Source organism: Schistocerca nitens, chromosome 9, assembly GCF_023898315.1.
Source record: "Schistocerca nitens isolate TAMUIC-IGC-003100 chromosome 9, iqSchNite1.1, whole genome shotgun sequence".
NCBI lineage: Eukaryota > Metazoa > Arthropoda > Insecta > Orthoptera > Acrididae > Schistocerca > Schistocerca nitens.
The window spans coordinates 57,673,995-57,691,406 of record NC_064622.1 but is presented as its reverse complement, the minus strand read 5'-3'; the positions used below and the strand labels follow the sequence as shown (position 1 = coordinate 57,691,406).

General features: G+C 45.7%; 1 protein-coding gene across 1 annotated transcript in view; it reads right to left on the bottom strand.

The window, feature by feature from the left end:
- LOC126203996 (putative fatty acyl-CoA reductase CG5065) overlaps positions 1-16,293 on the bottom strand; it is a 105,185-nt gene extending 88,892 nt beyond the window's left edge. The window contains exon 1 of the mRNA XM_049938428.1: positions 16,021-16,293. Within this exon, the coding sequence (XP_049794385.1) occupies positions 16,021-16,293 (273 nt within the window). The remainder of the gene's footprint in view (positions 1-16,020) is intronic.
- Between the last annotated feature and the right edge of the window lie 1,119 nt (positions 16,294-17,412).

Here is a 17,412-nt window from a genome sequence, read left to right as displayed (position 1 = left end):
GAGCAGTGGACGTTACATTTCAGATGTGTTACGACCCGTGGCTCTACCCTTCATTCGATCCCTGCGAAACCCTACATTTCAGCAGGATAATGCACGATCGCATGTTGCAGATCCTGTACGGGCCTTTCCGGATACAGAAAATGTTCGACTGATGCCCTGACTGGCCCTGACTAGTAAGTGCGACTTCATCACTGAAAGATACTTGTTACATCTGGAGTATCCTTAGTAATATCCAAGTACAGAAATTAATACAATTCTCAAAATAGTTTCCATGCAGCTTTTAATAGAGAGAGATATGATAGGGATGGAACCTATCTCGATGGAGAATGCGTAGGACTTCTGCCTGACTCTTGCCACTTCCTAGTGCAGTTGTGAGGGACCTAACGCGCAGATCAACTGAAGTGCAACAGCAACAAGGACATTAATTCCCCTCCCCCCCCCCCCCCCCATCACTTGTGTTATCATTTGATACCTTCTGATACGTTGTCTAGGTGCTACATTACCACTTTTGTGTATAGTGGTTGAAGAGGATGATTAATTATTGCTGAGATGGGTAATGCCTGTTCGTGTATCTTGACACGTGCACTGTTCAAGAACAAACTACATTCCTCCTGAACTCTTCAAACACCATGAGCATGTCAGTATTTTCTGCATTGGTATATTCCATCGTCCACGCACGACCTACTGCTTGGACTGTCATACACTAACTGACTACCATGTTGCAATGTCCTCAAGGAACACACAAGCGCACTCTAAGCAAATATATGAGGGTCACTCCAAAAGAAATGCACACTATTTTTTTCAAATCCATCTTTTAGTCTACATGTTTTAAAGTGTTACAGTGTGTAGATACATCGTTTAGGAACAATATCTTCATTTCTCCACCTAATTTCCATCCCTCTCAACTGCCTTACGCCATATTGGAACCAGCGCCTGTATACCCACATGGTAAAATTCTGGACCAACCTGTTGGAGCCACTGCTTGGCAGCGTGCACAAGGGAGTCATCATCTTCAAATCTTGTTCCACGAAGAGAGTCTTTCAGTTTCCCAAAGAGATGATAGTCACATGGACTGTAGTCAGGACTGTAAGGCGGGTGTTTCAGTGTTGTCCATCCGAGTTTTGTGATCGCTTACATGGTTCTTTGACTGACATGTGGCCGTGCATTGTCCTCCAACAGCAAAGCATCCTGCTTTTGCCGATGTGGTCGAACACGACTCAGTCGAGCTTGAAGTTTCTTCAGTGTCGTCACATGAGCATCAGAATTTATGGTGGTTCCACTTGGCATGATGTCCACAAGTAAGAGTCCTTCGGAATCGAAAACCACCGTAGCCATAACTTTTCCAGCAGAAGGTGTGTTTTTGAATTTTTATTTTTTATTTTTTGGGTGAATTTGCATGATGCCAGGTGAAAAATGATTGAGCCATGTTTCATCACCTGTCACAATTCTTCCAAGAAATTTATCTCCACCATTCTCGTACTGTTACAAAAGTTGGCTGCATACCGTTTTTCTTTTTTCTTTGTGAGCCACTGTCAACTTCCTGGGAACCCACCTGGCACAAACCTTTTTTAACGCCAACACTTCCAGTATTCTGCAAACACTTCCTTCCCCTGTCCAAACGTAGCGTGACAATTTGTTCACTGAGATGCGTCTGTCAGCAGTCACCAATTCGTTAGCTCTCTGCACATTGTCTGGAGTCTGTGCAGTACGAGGCCAGCCGCTGCGAGGACAATCCTCGATATTGCCGTGCCCGATTTCATCACGTAACCTGCTTGCCCAAGGACTAACTGTACTGCGATCGACAGCAGCATCCTCATACACAGTTTTCAACCTCTTGTGGATGTTTCCCACTGTCTCGTTTTCACAGCACAGGAATTCTATGACAGCACGTTGCGTCTGACGAACGTGAGGTGTAGCAGCCAGTTTGAAGACATGCTAGGACGGCGCCACTCACGGGAACAGGCTGAACTAAGTTTGAAAACAAGCGGGAAGGATGTATCTACACACTGTAAAACTTTCACACATGCAGAATGAAAACTGTATTTTTACAAAAATAGTGTGCATCTCTTTTGGAGTGACCCTCGTAGCAACGTTGTACATAGCAACTATGCAGGCTGAATGGCACAAACAAATGTCCATTAGACTCCTGCACCAAACATTCTGATTTACCATGTTCTTTGTTCGTTAATGTTTAAAGGCATTGTTCCATTTAAAAAGTACGTTTGCGCAAAAAGTAAACTTCATAAGTATTATGCCAATGTGTGCATTGGCTAACAATACGAACCACTGACTACCAATCCATTCTGTCAAAAACGCATATCAATAGCCTTTCCATTCCCGCAATTTAAGCGGTGCAAGTTTTGGGTGATTCACCCTGCATATTTAAGTGGTGTCTGTGTTCTGTCGGATAATTTGTGAATAGGGGGGGGGGGGGGGTAAATGGAAGACGGATGATATATTGCAGTTGGAAATTTGAGTCGAGCAGGCCCCTTGAACGGATAGCCGAAGCGATTAAACAGACGTCCGAAGTAAACAGACTTCATTAGTCCCCGAAGGTTTGCTGCTGGGTGCTAAACTCAACATGACTCGCTATGTCGACGATCCACCTGTCTGACCTCTTCATGAGAGACGTTGCTGCTGCTGAGTCCCTTTGAAACTGACGCCAAGGCCACGACAGGACTAAGCAGCAGCAACAGCGAATCTTCTCAAGATGGCGGACAAGAAGATCGCCGAAATGTGACTCATGTTGATTTTATGATCCAGTAGAAAACCAGGCAAGACTACACAGTCACACAAAGAAACGTAGTTACACGTATCTGACTTTTTGCATGATAAAGAAAGCACACTTTCTCGAGAACATATAAAAGATCATTGGGAAGGATAACACAGTCGTGGACATTACGTTCAAAAATAATGTATACTGCCACAGCACTTGAAAATGAATTTAAAAAAAATTCTAGACGCGCCCTGAGATACGACGGAATGTAACGAATTATGTTACTTTCATTATTTAAATTGTTCCAGACTTTTTGAAATCATCAGTTACAATGGATTATACAAAGCGCCTGTTTTTGGTCAAATATTTGGGTACAGCGAAAAGAGGACTCCTTACAAATTACACAATTTATATTTGTCAGAATTTTCGTAGCCAAATGAAGACTGGAAAGTGAACAAGTGGGATACCACACTGACCAGCATAAGATCTAGGTTTGCAAGGAAAGATGCAACTGCTTGAAAGCAATCAGACAAATTCAGAAAAAGTTAATTTTTATCCAATTTTTGTTCCTAGCAAAGCGAAGAGCAGGAATGGACAAATGGGGTCTCGAAGTGATCATCGTCAGGTCTAATGTTCCTAAAAAGTTTTAATTGTTTCAAAGTAAACAGGGTAATTCATTAGAACGTAATTAGTGATTTGAGAGAAAATTACACAATGGATTTTTCTCCGAACTTTCATAGCCAAACAAAGAGTGAGAAATAGGCAAGAAGGGCATAAAACTGACCAGCTTGAGGTCCACTTTTGCGAAAAAGATTTAAGTACTTGAAAATAATCATGATTATTACGAAAATGGTTACTAGTAATTTGAGATAAAATTGAAATATTTCAGGAGCAGGTGCTACTAGCTACGTAAATGAAGAGTCCAAAAAGATCATCTCACCAAAGCTTATGTACTTTTCGCACAAAAAGTTACAATGGTGTGGTATTTCACTGTCAATTAAGTTTATTTGTTTCAAAGTAAAAAATAAAGCAGATTAGATAAACATTCAACGTGTCTTTGAATGATGCTGGAAATCATGTACAGCAGATAAAGTGTCGATCGATAGTCTGAAGGTGAACTTTTAATTTAGAATCTTAGAATTTTGTAGATTATTTGAAGGTTTTTATCTTGTTTATTGTGTGGACCATGCAGTTTCATTTCCTGTAGCAAATGTCTACATGACTACTCAGCAATTCACACCAAAGTGCCTGACAGATTATATCTCTACCGTTACGCTCTCTGAAAGCCCGAGCGAAAAGTGAACACACAAGTCTTTCCGTACCAGCTCTGATTTCTTCTTGTTACTACGATCGTTCCTCCTTACGTAGCAATGCGACAGTGAAATAATTTCGCATTCAGAGAAGAAAGTTTGTAATTGAGATTTCGAAAATATCTGATGAATGCACTCCCTTGTTTTTAATTTTTTTTTTTTTTTTTATTTCTTAGTCATCAGTCTTCGATCGGTTTAATGCTCCCGCCACGAAAGATTTTCCTGTGCCGAACTCCTCATCTCTCAGTAGCAGTTGCAACCTGCGTCCCCAACTGGATGTATTCCTATCTCTGTCTTCCGATACACGATTTACCCTCTACAGCTTCCTCTAGTACCATGGAAGTCATTCCCCGATGTCTTAACAGATATCCCATCATCCTTTCACTTCTTCTTGTCAGTGTTTTCTACATAGTCCTTTCCTCTCCGACTCCGCGCAGGACCTCCTAATTCCTTACCTTATCAGTCCATCTAATTTTCAAATGGCTGGCTCTGAGCACTATGAGACTTATCATCTGGGGTCATCAGTCCCCTAGAACTTATAACTACTTAAACCTAACTAACCTAAGGACATCACACGTATCCATGCCGGTCGCGCTGTTCCAAACTGAAGCGCCTAGAACGGCCCGGCCACATCGGCCGGCCCTAATTTTCAATAACAGTCTGTAGCACCACATCTCACATGCTTAAGTTGTCTTCTGCTCCGGTTTTACCACAGTCCATGTTTCACTATCATACAATGCTATGCTCAAAACGTACATTCTCAGACTTTTCTTCCTCAAATTAAGGCTTATGGTTGGTACTAGTAGACTTCTCATGGCCGGGAATGCCGTTTTTGACAGTGCTAGTCTGCTTTCGATGTCCTCATTGCTCCGTCCATCATTGGTTAGTTTGCTGCCTAGTAGAATTCCTCAACTCCATCTACTTCGTGACCATCAGTCATGATGTTAAGTTTCTCGCTGTTCTCATTTCTGCTGCATCTCATTACTTTCGTCTTTCTTCGATTTACTCTCAGTCTATGTTCTGTCCTCGTTAGGGTGTTCATTCCGTTCAACAGATCATGTAATTCTTCTTCACTTTCACTGAGAATGGCTATGTTATCAGCGAATCGTATCATTTATATCATTTCACCTTAAATTTTAATTCCACTCTCGAACCGTTCTTTTATTACCACCATTGCTTCTTCGATGTAATTACCATTATTGTTTCTTCGATGTATAGATTGAACAGTGGGGGCGAAAGACTACAACTGTGCCCTATACACCCTTTTTAATCCGAGCACTTTATTCTTGGTTTTCCACTCTTATTGTTTCCTCTTGGCTCTTGTACTTATTGTATATTACCCGCCTTTCCCTACTGATTCCCCCTATCTTTCTCAGAATTTTGAACATCTTGAACCATTTTACGTTGCAGAACGCTTTTTCCAGTTCCTTACTCCCATTATCGACCGCAACTTCAGAACTGCCTGAGCGGTGCCCTTATTTTTCCTAAAGCCAAACTGATCGACATCTAACAGATCCCCAAGTTTCTTTTCCATTCTTCTGTATATGATTTTGTGAGCGACTTTGGTGCATGAGCTGTTACGCTGATAATTCTCGCACATGCTGGCTCTTACTATCTTTGGAATTTTGTGGGTGATATTTTTCTGAAAGTTAGATGGTGTATTACCAGCCTCATAAATTCTAAACACAAACTTGAATAGTCGTTTACTTGTCACTTACACCAATGATGTCAGAATTTCTGATGGTTTGCTGTCTATCCCTTCTACCTTATTTGATTTTTAGGTATTTCAAAGCTCTTTTAAATTCTGATTCTAATTGTGAATCCCCTATCTCTTGTAATCTACCCCTATCTCTTCTTCAGACAGATCTTCCACCTCACAGAGCCATTCAGTGTACTCTTTCCACATATCTGATCTTTGCTCTGCATTTAACAGTGGAAATCACTCACTAGCGTCTTTTAACCAAACTGCGTGTCTATGGAATATCGCCTCAGTTGAGCGACTGGACTCGTGATTTCCTGTCCGAAATGTCACAGTTTGTAGTAAAAAATCTTCGAGTAAAACAGCAGTAATATCCGGCGTTCCTAAAGGAAGTGTTCTAGGCCCTCTATTGTTCCTGGTCTATATTAACGACATAGGAGACAATCTGAGTAGCCCTCTTACATTATTTGCAGATGATGCTGTCATTTATCGTCTTGTAAAGTAATAAATGATTAAAACAAATTGCAAAATGATTTAGATAAGATATCTGTATGGTGCGAAAAGTGGCAGCTGGCCCTGAATAAAGAAAAGTGTGAGGTTATTTACATGAGTACTAAAAGAAATCAGCTAAATTTCGATTACGCGATAAGTCAACAAATCTGGAGGCTGTAAATTCAGCTAAATACTTAGGGATTACAATTACAAATACCATAAATTTGAACGATCACATAGATAATGTTGTGGGTAGAGTCAACCAAAGACTGCGATTCATTGGCAGAACATTAGAAGGTGCAGCAGATGTACTAAAAAGACTGCTTACACCACACTTGTTCGCCCTCTTCTGGAGTACTGCTGTGCGTTGTGGGATCCGCAATAGGTGGGACTGACGTCGGACATCGAAAAGTTCGAAGAAGGGCGGCTCGTTTTGTATTATCGCGAAATAGCGGAGAGAGTGTCACAGACATGATACGTGAATTGCATTGGCAATCATTAAAACAAAGGCGCTTTTCGTTGCGACGGGATCTTCTCATGAAATTTCAATCACCAGTTTTCGCCTCCGATTGCGAAAACATTCTGTTGGCACCCACCTACGTAGGTAGAAATGATCAGTATCCATGGAGATGGAGATGTAGATAGATGCTATACCCAAGAATAAGCCTACTTGATCGTTCTACTACATGCGTCTACTATGTGTTACACCCAAGCATTTGTATGAGTTTACAGATTACACTTGTAACTTATCAATATTATACGCACTGGATAATGAGGTTTTTCGTTTTGTAAACTACACTGAGTTATATTTCTGAACATTTAAAGCAAGTTGCCAATCGTTGACCACTCTGAAATGAATGTTTGTGGAGCTTCGTTCAGACTGTACTTCATTACAGATAACTGTAACATCTAAGAAAGTGTAAGGTTATTACACTACTGGCCATTAAAATTGCTACACCAAGAAGAAATGCAGATGATAAACGGGTATTCATTGGACAAATATATTATACTAGGACTGACATCTGATTACATTTTCAAGCAATTTGGGTGCATAGGTCCTGAGAAATTAGTACCCAGAACAACCACCTCTGGCCATAATAACGGCCTTGATACGCCTGGGCATTGAGTCAAACAGAGCTTGGATGGCGTGTACAGGTACAGCTGCCCATGCAGCTTCAACACGATACCACAGTTCACCAAGAGTAGTGACTGGCGTATTGTGACGAGCCAGTTACTGGGCCACCATTGACCACACGTTTTCAGTTGGTGAGAAATCTGGAGAATGTGCTGGCCAGGGCAGCAGTTGAACATTTTCTGTATCCAGAAAGGCCCGTACAGGACCTGCAACATGCGGTCATGCATTATCCTGCTGAAATGTAGGGTTTCGCAGGTATCGAATGAAGGGTAGAGCCACGACTCGTAATACATCTGAAATGTGACGTCCACTGTTCAAAGTGCTGTCAATGCGAACAAGAGGTGAGAGACGTGTAACCAATGGCACCCCATACCATAACGCCGGATGATACTCCACTATGGCGATGACGAATACACGCTTCCAATGTGCGTTCACCGCGATGTCGCCAAACACGGATGCGACCATCATGATGCTGTAAAAAGAACCTGGATTCATCCGAAAAAATAACGTTTTGCCATTCGTGCACCCATGTTCGTCGTTGAGTACACCATCAAAATTAAAATGGCTCTGAGCACTATGGGACTAAGCATCTATGGTCATCAGTCCCCTAGAACTTAGAACTACTTAAACCTAACTAACCTAAGGACATCACACAACACCCAGCCATCACGAGGCAGAGAAAATCCCTGACCCCGCCGGGAATCGAACCCGGGAACCCGAGCGTGGAAAGCGAGAACGCTACCGCACGACCACGAGATGCGGGCGAGTACACCATCGCCAGCACTCCTGTGTGTGATGCAGCGTCGAGGATAACCACAGCCATGGTCTCCCTGTTGATAGTCCATGCTGCTGCAAACGTCGTCGAACTGTTCGTGCAGATGCTTGTTGTCTTGCAAACGTCCCCATCTGTTGACTCAGGGATCGAGACGTGGCTGCAAAAAATGGCTCTGAGCACTGACTTAACATCTGAGGTCATCATTCCCCTAGAACTTAGAACTACTTAAACCTAACTAACCTAAGTACATGATACACATCCATGCCCGAGGCAGGATTCGAACCTGCGAACGTAGCGGTCGCGCGGTTACAGACTGAAACGCCTAGAACCGCTCTGTCACACCGACCGGCGACGTGGCTGCACGATCCGTTACAGCCATGCGGATAAGATGCCTGTCATCTCGACTGCTAGTGATACGAGGCCCTTGGGATCCAGCAAGGCGTTCCGTATTACCCTGCTGAACCCACCGATTCCATATTCTGATAACAGTCATTGGATCTCGACCAACGCGAGCAGCAATGTCGCGATACGATAAACCGCAATCGCGATAGGCTACAATCCGACCTTTATCAAAGTCAGAAACGTGACGGTACGCATTTCTCCTCCTTTCATGAAGCATCACAACAACGTTTCACCAGGCGACGCCGGTCAATTGCTGTTTGTGTATGAGTAATCGGTCGCCACCGGCGCCAACTTTGTGTGAATGCTCTGAAAAGCTAATCATTTGCATATCACAGCATCTTCTTCCTGTCAGTTAAATTTCGCGTCTGTAGCACGTCATCTTCGTGGTGTAGCAATTTTAATGGCCAGTAGTGTATTATCATTGTCCGAAAGACCATAAATATAATACACGAACAACAAGGGACACAAAACATTTCGTGGCGTGGACCCAAATTTACTTCTACATACGACGATGACTCTCTATCCAATAGAGAGTCACTTGCTGTGTCCTCCCTCCCAAGAAAATTTGAACCTAGACGTAAATGTGGTACTGAGTCAAAAGCTTTTCGGCTGCAGATGACCTGAGCGGGCTGCTCAGATTATTTCCTGAATGCTTCATATAGATTATGGATAGCAGAAAGCCTATAACACTTCCTTGGGGAACACGAGGTATCACTTTCCGTCGAATACTACGAACTGTTACCTTTCTAAGACGAAATCACAGTTCATTATTTTGAGGTTTCCCTTTTTTCTTTTAGACAAATCATTTCACAAAAAAAAAAAAAAAAAAAAAAAATTGGAGATTTGTGGTAAGGTCTTACGATACCAAACTGCTGAGGCCATCGGTCCCTAAGCCTACACACTACTTAATCTGAGTTATGCTATGGAGAATACACACACCCATGCCCGAGGGAGGACTCGAATATCCGACGGGGGCAGCCGCCCGTACAGTGGCAAGGCGCCTGAAGACCGCTCGGCTACCCCGCGTGGCCATTTCGCAATACATTTGAGCCTTAATGGAAGTGTGTTTCATTCTCCACGGAAAAATACTCTCTACGAGAAAAAAAGTCACCCCACGAAGGAATTATTTGATGGGACAGAAATCGGTAGGTGTGATGTACAAGAGAAATTGGATGATTTGTTCAAGAAAAACAGCTTCACAAATTGAGGAACTCACCAATGCGTTCGATCACCTCTGACCCTCGTGCAAGCAGTTAATCGGCTTGGCATTGACTGGTAGAATTGGATGGCCTCCTGAGGGATGTCGCGTCAAATTCCGTCCAATGGGTCACTAATGCACGAAACATCCTCAACTGGGGAGAGATCTGGCGACCTTGCTTGTCAGTGTAGGGTTCAGCAAACTGAGAGACAAGCGGTAAAAACTCTCGCCCCATGCGGGCGGGCATTATCTTGCTGAAACATAAGCCAAGGATGGCTTGACATGAAGGGCAAGAAAACAGTGTGGAGAATATCGTCGACGTACCGCTGTGCTGTAGTGGTGCCGCGAATGACAAAGAAAGGGCTCATCCTATGAGTACAAATGGCAAGCCGAACCATCATTCCTGGCTGCTGGGCCACTTGGCGGGCGACATTCAGATTGGTATGTCTACATCTACATCTACATTCATACTCCGCAAGTCACCCAACGGTGTGTGGCGGAGGGCACTTTACGTGCTACTGTCATTACCTCCCTTTCCTGTTCCAGTCGCGTACGGTTCGCGGGAAGAACGACTGTCGGAAAGCCTCCGTGCGCGCTCTAATCTCTCTAATTTTACATTCGTGATCTCCTCGGGAGGTATAAGTGGGGGGAAGCAATATACTCGATACCTCATCCAGAAACGCACCCTCTCGAAACCTGGCGAGCAAGCTACACCGCGATGCAGAGCGCCTCTCTTGCAGAGTCTGCCACTTGAGTTTATTAAACATCTCCGTAACGCTATCACGGTTACCAAATAACCCTGTGACGAAACGCGCCGCTCTTCTTTGGATCTTCTCTATCTCCTCCGTCAACCCGATCTGGTACGGATCCCACACTGATGAGCAATACTCAAGTATAGGTCGAACGAGTGTTTTGTAAGCCACCTCCTTTGTTGATGGACTACATTTTCTAAGCACTCTCCCAATGAATCTCAACCTGGTACCCGCCTTACCAACAATTAATTTTATATGATCATTCCACTTCAAATCGTTCCGCACGCATACTCCCAGATATTTTACAGAAGTAACTGCTACCAGTGTTTGTTCCGCTATCATATAATCATACAATAAAGGATCCTTCTTTCTATGAATTCGCAATACATTACATTTGTCTATGTTAAGGGACAGTTGCCACTCCCTGCACCAAGTGCCTATCCGCTGCAGATCTTCCTGCATTTCGCTACAATTTTCTAATGCTGCAACTTCTCTGTATACTACAGCATCATCCGCGAAAAGCCGCATGGAAATTCCGACACTATCTACTAGGTCATTTATATATATATTGTGAAAAGCAATGGTCCCATAACACTTCCCTGTGGCACGCCAGAGGTTACCTTAACGTCTGTAGACGTCTCTCCATTGATAACAACATGCTGTGTTCTGTTTGCTAAAAAAGCTTCAATCCAGCCACACAGCTGGTCTGATATTCCGTAGGCTCTTACTTTGTTTATCAGGCGACAGTGCGGAACTGTATCGAACGCCTTCCGGAAGTTAAGAAAAATAGCATCTACCTGGGAGCCTGTATCTAATATTTTCTGGGTCTCATGAACAAATAACGCGAGTTGGGTCTCACACGATCGCTGTTTCCGGAATCCATGTTGATTCCTACATAGTAGATTCTGGGTTTCCAAACACGACATGATACTCGAGCAAAAAACATGTTCTAAAATTCTACAACAGATCGACGTCAGAGATATAGGTCTATAGTTTCTGCTCGACGACCCTTCTTGAAGACTGGGACTACCTGTGCTCTTTTCCAATCATTTGGAACCCTCCGTTCCTCTAGAGACTTGCGGTACACGGCTGTTAGAAGGGGGGCAAGTTCTTTCGCGTACTCTGTGTAGAATCGAATTGGTATCCCGTCAGGTCCAGTGGACTTTCCTCTGTTGAGTGATTCCAGTTGCTTTTCTATTCCTTGGACACTTATTTCGATGTCAGCCATTTTTTCGTTTGTGCGAGGATTTAGAGAAGGAACTGCAGTGCGGTCTTCCTCTGTGAAACAGCTTTGGAAAAAGGTGTTTAGTATTTCAGCTTTACGCGTGTCATCCTCTGTTTCAATGCCATCATCATCCCGGAGTGTCTGGATATGCTGTTTCGAGCCACTTACTGATTTAACGTAAGACCAGAACTTCCTAGGATTTTCTGTCAAGTCTGTACATAGAATTTTACTTTCGAATTCACTGAACGCTTCTCGCATAGCCCTCCTTACGCTAACTTTGACATCGCTTAGCTTCTGTTTGTCTGAGAGGTTTTGGCTGCGTTTAAACTTGGAGTGAAGCTCTCTTTGCTTTCGCAGTAGTTTCCTAACTTTGTTGTTGTACCACGGTGGGTTTTTCCCGTCCCTCACAGTTTTACTCGGCACGTACCTGTCTAAAACGCATTTTACGATTGCCTTGAACTTTTTCCATAAACACTCAACATTATCAGTGTCGGAACAGAAATTTTCGTTTTGATCTGTTAGGTGGTCTGAAATCTGCCTTCTATTACTCTTGCTAAACAGATAAACCTTCCTCCCTTTTTTTATATTCCTATTAACTTCCATATTCAGGGATGCTACAACGGCCTTATGATCACTGATTCCCTGTTCTGCACTTACAGAGTCGAGAAGTTCGGGTCTGTTTGTTATCAGTAGGTCCAAGATGTTATCTCCACGAGTCGGTTCTCTGTTTAATTGCTCGAGGTAATTTTCGGATAGTGCACTCAGTATAATGTCACTCGATGCTCTGTCCCTACCACCCGTCCTAAACATCTGAGTGTCCCAGTCTATATCTGGTAAATTGAAATCTCCACCTAAGACTATAACATGCTGAGGAAATTTATGCGAAATGTATTCCAAATTTTCTCTCAGTTGTTCTGCCACTATCGCTGCTGAGTCGGGAGGTCGGTAAAAGGAGCCAATTATTAACCCAGCTCGGTTGTTGAGTGTAACCTCCACCCATAATAATTCACAGGAACTATCCACTTTTACTTCACTACAGGATAAACTACTACTAACAGCGACAAACACTCCACCACCGGTTGCATGCAATCTATCCTTCCTAAACACCGTCTGTACCTCTGTAAAAATTTCGGCAGAATTTATCTCTGGCTTAAGCCAGCTCTCTGTACCTATAACGATTTCAGCTTCGGTGCTTTCTATCAGCGCTTGAAGTTCCGGTACTTTACCAATGCAGCTTCGACAGTTTACAATTACAATACCGATTGCTGCTTGGTCCCCGCATGTCCTGACTTTGCTCCGCACCCTTTGAGGCTGTTGCCCTTTCTGTACTTGCCCGAGGCCATCTAACCTAAAAAACCGCCCAGTCCACGCTACACAACCCCTGCTACCCGTGTAGCCGCTTGCTGCGTGTAGTGGACTCCTGACCTATCCAGCGGAACCCGAAACCCCACCACCCTATGGCGCAAGTCGAGGAATCTGCAGCCCACACTGTCGCAGAACCGTCTCAGCCTCTGATTCAGACCCTCCACTCGGCTCTGTACCAAAGGTCCGCAGTCAGTCCTGTCGACGATGCTGCAGATGGTGAGCTCTGCTTTCATCCCGCTAGCGAGACTGGCAGTCTTCACCAAATCAGATAGCCGTCGGAAGCCAGAGAGGATTTCCTCCGATCCATAGCGACACACATCATTGGTGCCGACATGAGCGACCACCTGCAGATGGGTGCACCCTGTACCCTTCATGGCATCCGGAAGGACCCTTTCCACATCTGGAATGACTCCCCCCGGTATGCACACGGAGTGCACATTGGTTTTCTTCCCCTCTCTTGCTGCCATTTCTCTAAGGGGCCCCATTACGCGCCTGACGTTGGAGCTCCCAACTACCAGTAAGCCCACCCTCTGCGACCGCCCGGATCTTGCAGACTGAGGGGCAACCTCTGGAACAGGACAAGCAGCCATGTCAGGCCGAAGATCAGTATCAGCCTGAGACAGAACCTGAAACCGGTTTGTCAGACAAACTGGAGAGGCCTTCCGTTCAGCCCTCCGGAATGTCTTTCGCCCCCTGCCACACCTTGAGACTACCTCCCACTCTACCACATGTGAGGGATCAGCCTCAATGCGGGCAGTATCCCGGGCAACCACAGTCTTAGTCCGATCGGGGGATGCGTGGGACGAGCTGGCCGTCCCCGTCAAACCCCCATCCGGACCCCCACAGTGATGCCCATTGGCAACAGCCTCAAGCTGTGTGACCGAAGCCAACACTGCCTGAAGCTGGGACTGTCCAGGACTGGAACGTCATCGACTGGAGTAGAATTGTCTTGAGGGACGAGTCCCGCCTCGAAGTGAGCCCTGATGACCAGCGGAGATATATCCAGAGACGCCTCAGACAGCGGAAGAACATCAGTCTATCGCCAGAACCAGGAGTCATAGTCAGCGGCACCATTTATTTTCGTAGCAGGACCCCTTTGCTTGTCATCCGCCTCTCCATTACATCACAGCGGCACATCGACCATGTTCTGCGCCCCATTTTGTTGCCCTTCATGTCAAGCTATTCTGGGCTTATACACTACTGGCCATTAAAACTGCAGCACCACGAGGAAGACGTGCTACAGACGCGAAATTTAACCGACAGGAGGAGGATGCTGTGATATGCAAATGATTAGCTTTTCAGAGCATTCACACAAGGTTGGCGCCGGTGGCGACACCTACAACGTGCTGACATGAGGAAAGTTTCCAACCGATTTCTCATAAACAAACAGCAGTTGACCGGCGTAGCCTGGTGAAACGTTTTTATGATGCCTCGTGTAAAGAGGAGAAATACGTACCATCACGTTTCCGACTTTGATAAATGTCGGATTGTAGCCTATCGCGATTGCGGTTTATCGTATCGCCACGTTGCTGCTCGCGATGGTCGAGATCCAATGACTGTTAGCAGAATATGGAATCGGTGGGGTCAGGAGGTTATTCAAAACGCCGTGCTGGATCCCAACGGCCTCGTTTCACTAGTAGTCGAGATGACAGGCATCTTATCCTCATGGCTGTAACGGATCGTGCAGCCACGTCTCGATCCCTGACTCAACAGATGGGGACGTTTGCAAGACAACAACCATCAGCACCAAGTTCGACGACGATTGCAGCAGCGTGGACTGTCAGCTAGGATATCATGGGTGCAGTTTCCCTTCACGCTGCATCACAGACAGCAGCGCTTGCGATGGTGTAGTCAACGACGAACCTGGGTGCACGAATGGCAAAATGTTATTTTTTCGGGTGAATCCAGGTTCTGTTTACAGCATCACGGTGATCGCATCCATGTTTGGCGACATCGCGGTGAACGCACATTGAAAGCGTGTATTCGTCATCGCCATACTGGCGTATCACCCGGCGTGATGGTATGGGGTGCCATTGGTTACACGTCTCGGTCACCTCTTGTTCGCAATAACGGGACTTTGAACAGTGGACGTTACATTTCAGATGTGTTACGACCCGTGGCTCTACCCTTCATTCGATCCCTGCGAAACCCTACATTTCAGCAGGATAATACACTACCGCATGTTCTAGGTCCTGTACGGGCCTTTCTGGATACAGAAAATGTTCGACTGCTGCCCTGGCCAATTGAAAACGTCTGGTCAATGGCGGCCGAGCAACTGGCTCGTCACAATACGCCAGTCACTACTCTTGATGAACTGTGGTATCGTGTTGAAGCTGCATGGGCAGCTGTACCTGTACACGCTATCCAAGCTCTGTTTGACTCAATGCCCAGACGTATCAAGGTCGTTATTACGGCCAGAGGTCGTTGTTCTGGGTACTGATTTCTCAGGTTCTATGTACCCAAATTGCGTGAAAATGTAATCACACGTCAGTTCTAGTATAATATATTTGTCCAATGAATACCCGTTTATCATCTGCATTTCCTCTTGGTGTAGCAATTTTAATGGCCAGTAGTGTATTTCGGCAAGTTAATGCCGCCTACGCATGCCGAGAGCTTCTGCTCCTTCTCTTCGTTCTTGCCAAACCACACCTCGACCAGTAAGATCTTCGTGTCTCTCTCCAGTTGAGAACTTTCGGGGCATTATGGGAATAGTCCTCCAACCATATAGGAATTTTGACGATCTAATGAGCCAATTGGACAGGATTTGGCACGATATCCCTCAGAAGAACATAACGCTGCCCTTCAGTACCAAGCCGAATAACAGCTTGCACAAGGGTCAGGCGTTAACCAATGCATTATTGACTTGACCATCCCACTTGAATAATTCCTCCGTGGTGTGTTCTTTTCCCCCAGTTTACTCGGACGGCTTGCTACCTGTCAGTACAGCTCACCGGCTTCGAGAGGATGTCTTGGAAGCGCTGCTGGACGCCGAGTCCCTTCTTGGGTCTGACCAGGGCGTAAACCGTGTCGACGTCGGGACAGGTGCGCAGCAGTTTCTCCAGCAGCACCTTGCCCACGAAGCCGGTGGCGCCCGTCACCAGTACACAGCGGCCGCTGAAGAAACGCTGCACGGGCGTCCCCTTCTGGAGGCGGGGCTCGTCGCAGCCGATCACAGCGAGCCGGTGGACGTGTTGCTCGCTGCTGTAGTCCCGGACGGCATCCATCTGCGGGACCTGCGCCTCTGTGTCCCCGTCGTTGATGATCGTAATCTTTGCAGCGACTGGACTCGAATCTGAGGACACAACATTCCTGGTTGCGATCCTGATAATTGTCCGTCAGTTAAGTGCAGAATGCAACGAATCAAACACTCATCGTATACATAGATACAGTTTCCTCCCATTCCACGTGCAAATCCCCAAGTCCAGGATCCTGTTCGAAGACTTAACGCTGCCATTTTACTATTCGAACGATGTCTGAAGTAAGTGATCGTTCCACACGAACATTAGTCTACACTCCTGGAAATTGAAATAAGAACACCGTGAATTCATTGTCCCAGGAAGGGGAAACTTTATTGACACATTCCTGGGGTCAGATACATCACATGATCACACTGACAGAACCACAGGCACATAGACACAGGCAACAGAGCATGCACAATGTCGGCACTAGTACAGTGTATATCCACCTTTCGCAGCAATGCAGGCTGCTATTCTCCCATGGAGACGATCGTAGAGATGCTGGATGTAGTCCTGTGGAACGGCTTGCCATGCCATTTCCACCTGGCGCTTCAGTTGGACCAGCGTTCGTGCTGGACGTGCAGACCGCGTGAGACGACGCTTCATCCAGTCCCAAACATGCTCAATGGGGGACAGATCCGGAGATCTTGCTGGCCAGGGTAGTTGACTTACACCTTCTAGAGCACGTTGGATGGCACGGGATACATGCGGACGTGCATTGTCCTGTTGGAACAGCAAGTTCCCTTGCCGGTCTAGGAATGGTAGAACGATGGGTTCGATGACGGTTTGGATGTACCGTGCACTATTCAGTGTCCCCTCGACGATCACCAGTGGTGTACGGCCAGTGTAGGAGATCGCTCCCCACACCATGATGCCGGGTGTTGGCCCTGTGTGCCTCGGTCGTATGCAGTCCTGATTGTGGCGCTCACCTGCACGGCGCCAAACACGCATACGACCATCATTGGCACCAAGGCAGAAGCGACTCTCATCGCTGAAGACGACACGTCTCCATTCGTCCCTCCATTCACGCCTGTCGCGACACCACTGGAGGCGGGCTGCACGATGTTGGGGCGTGAGCGGAAGACGGCCTAACGGTGTGCGGGACCG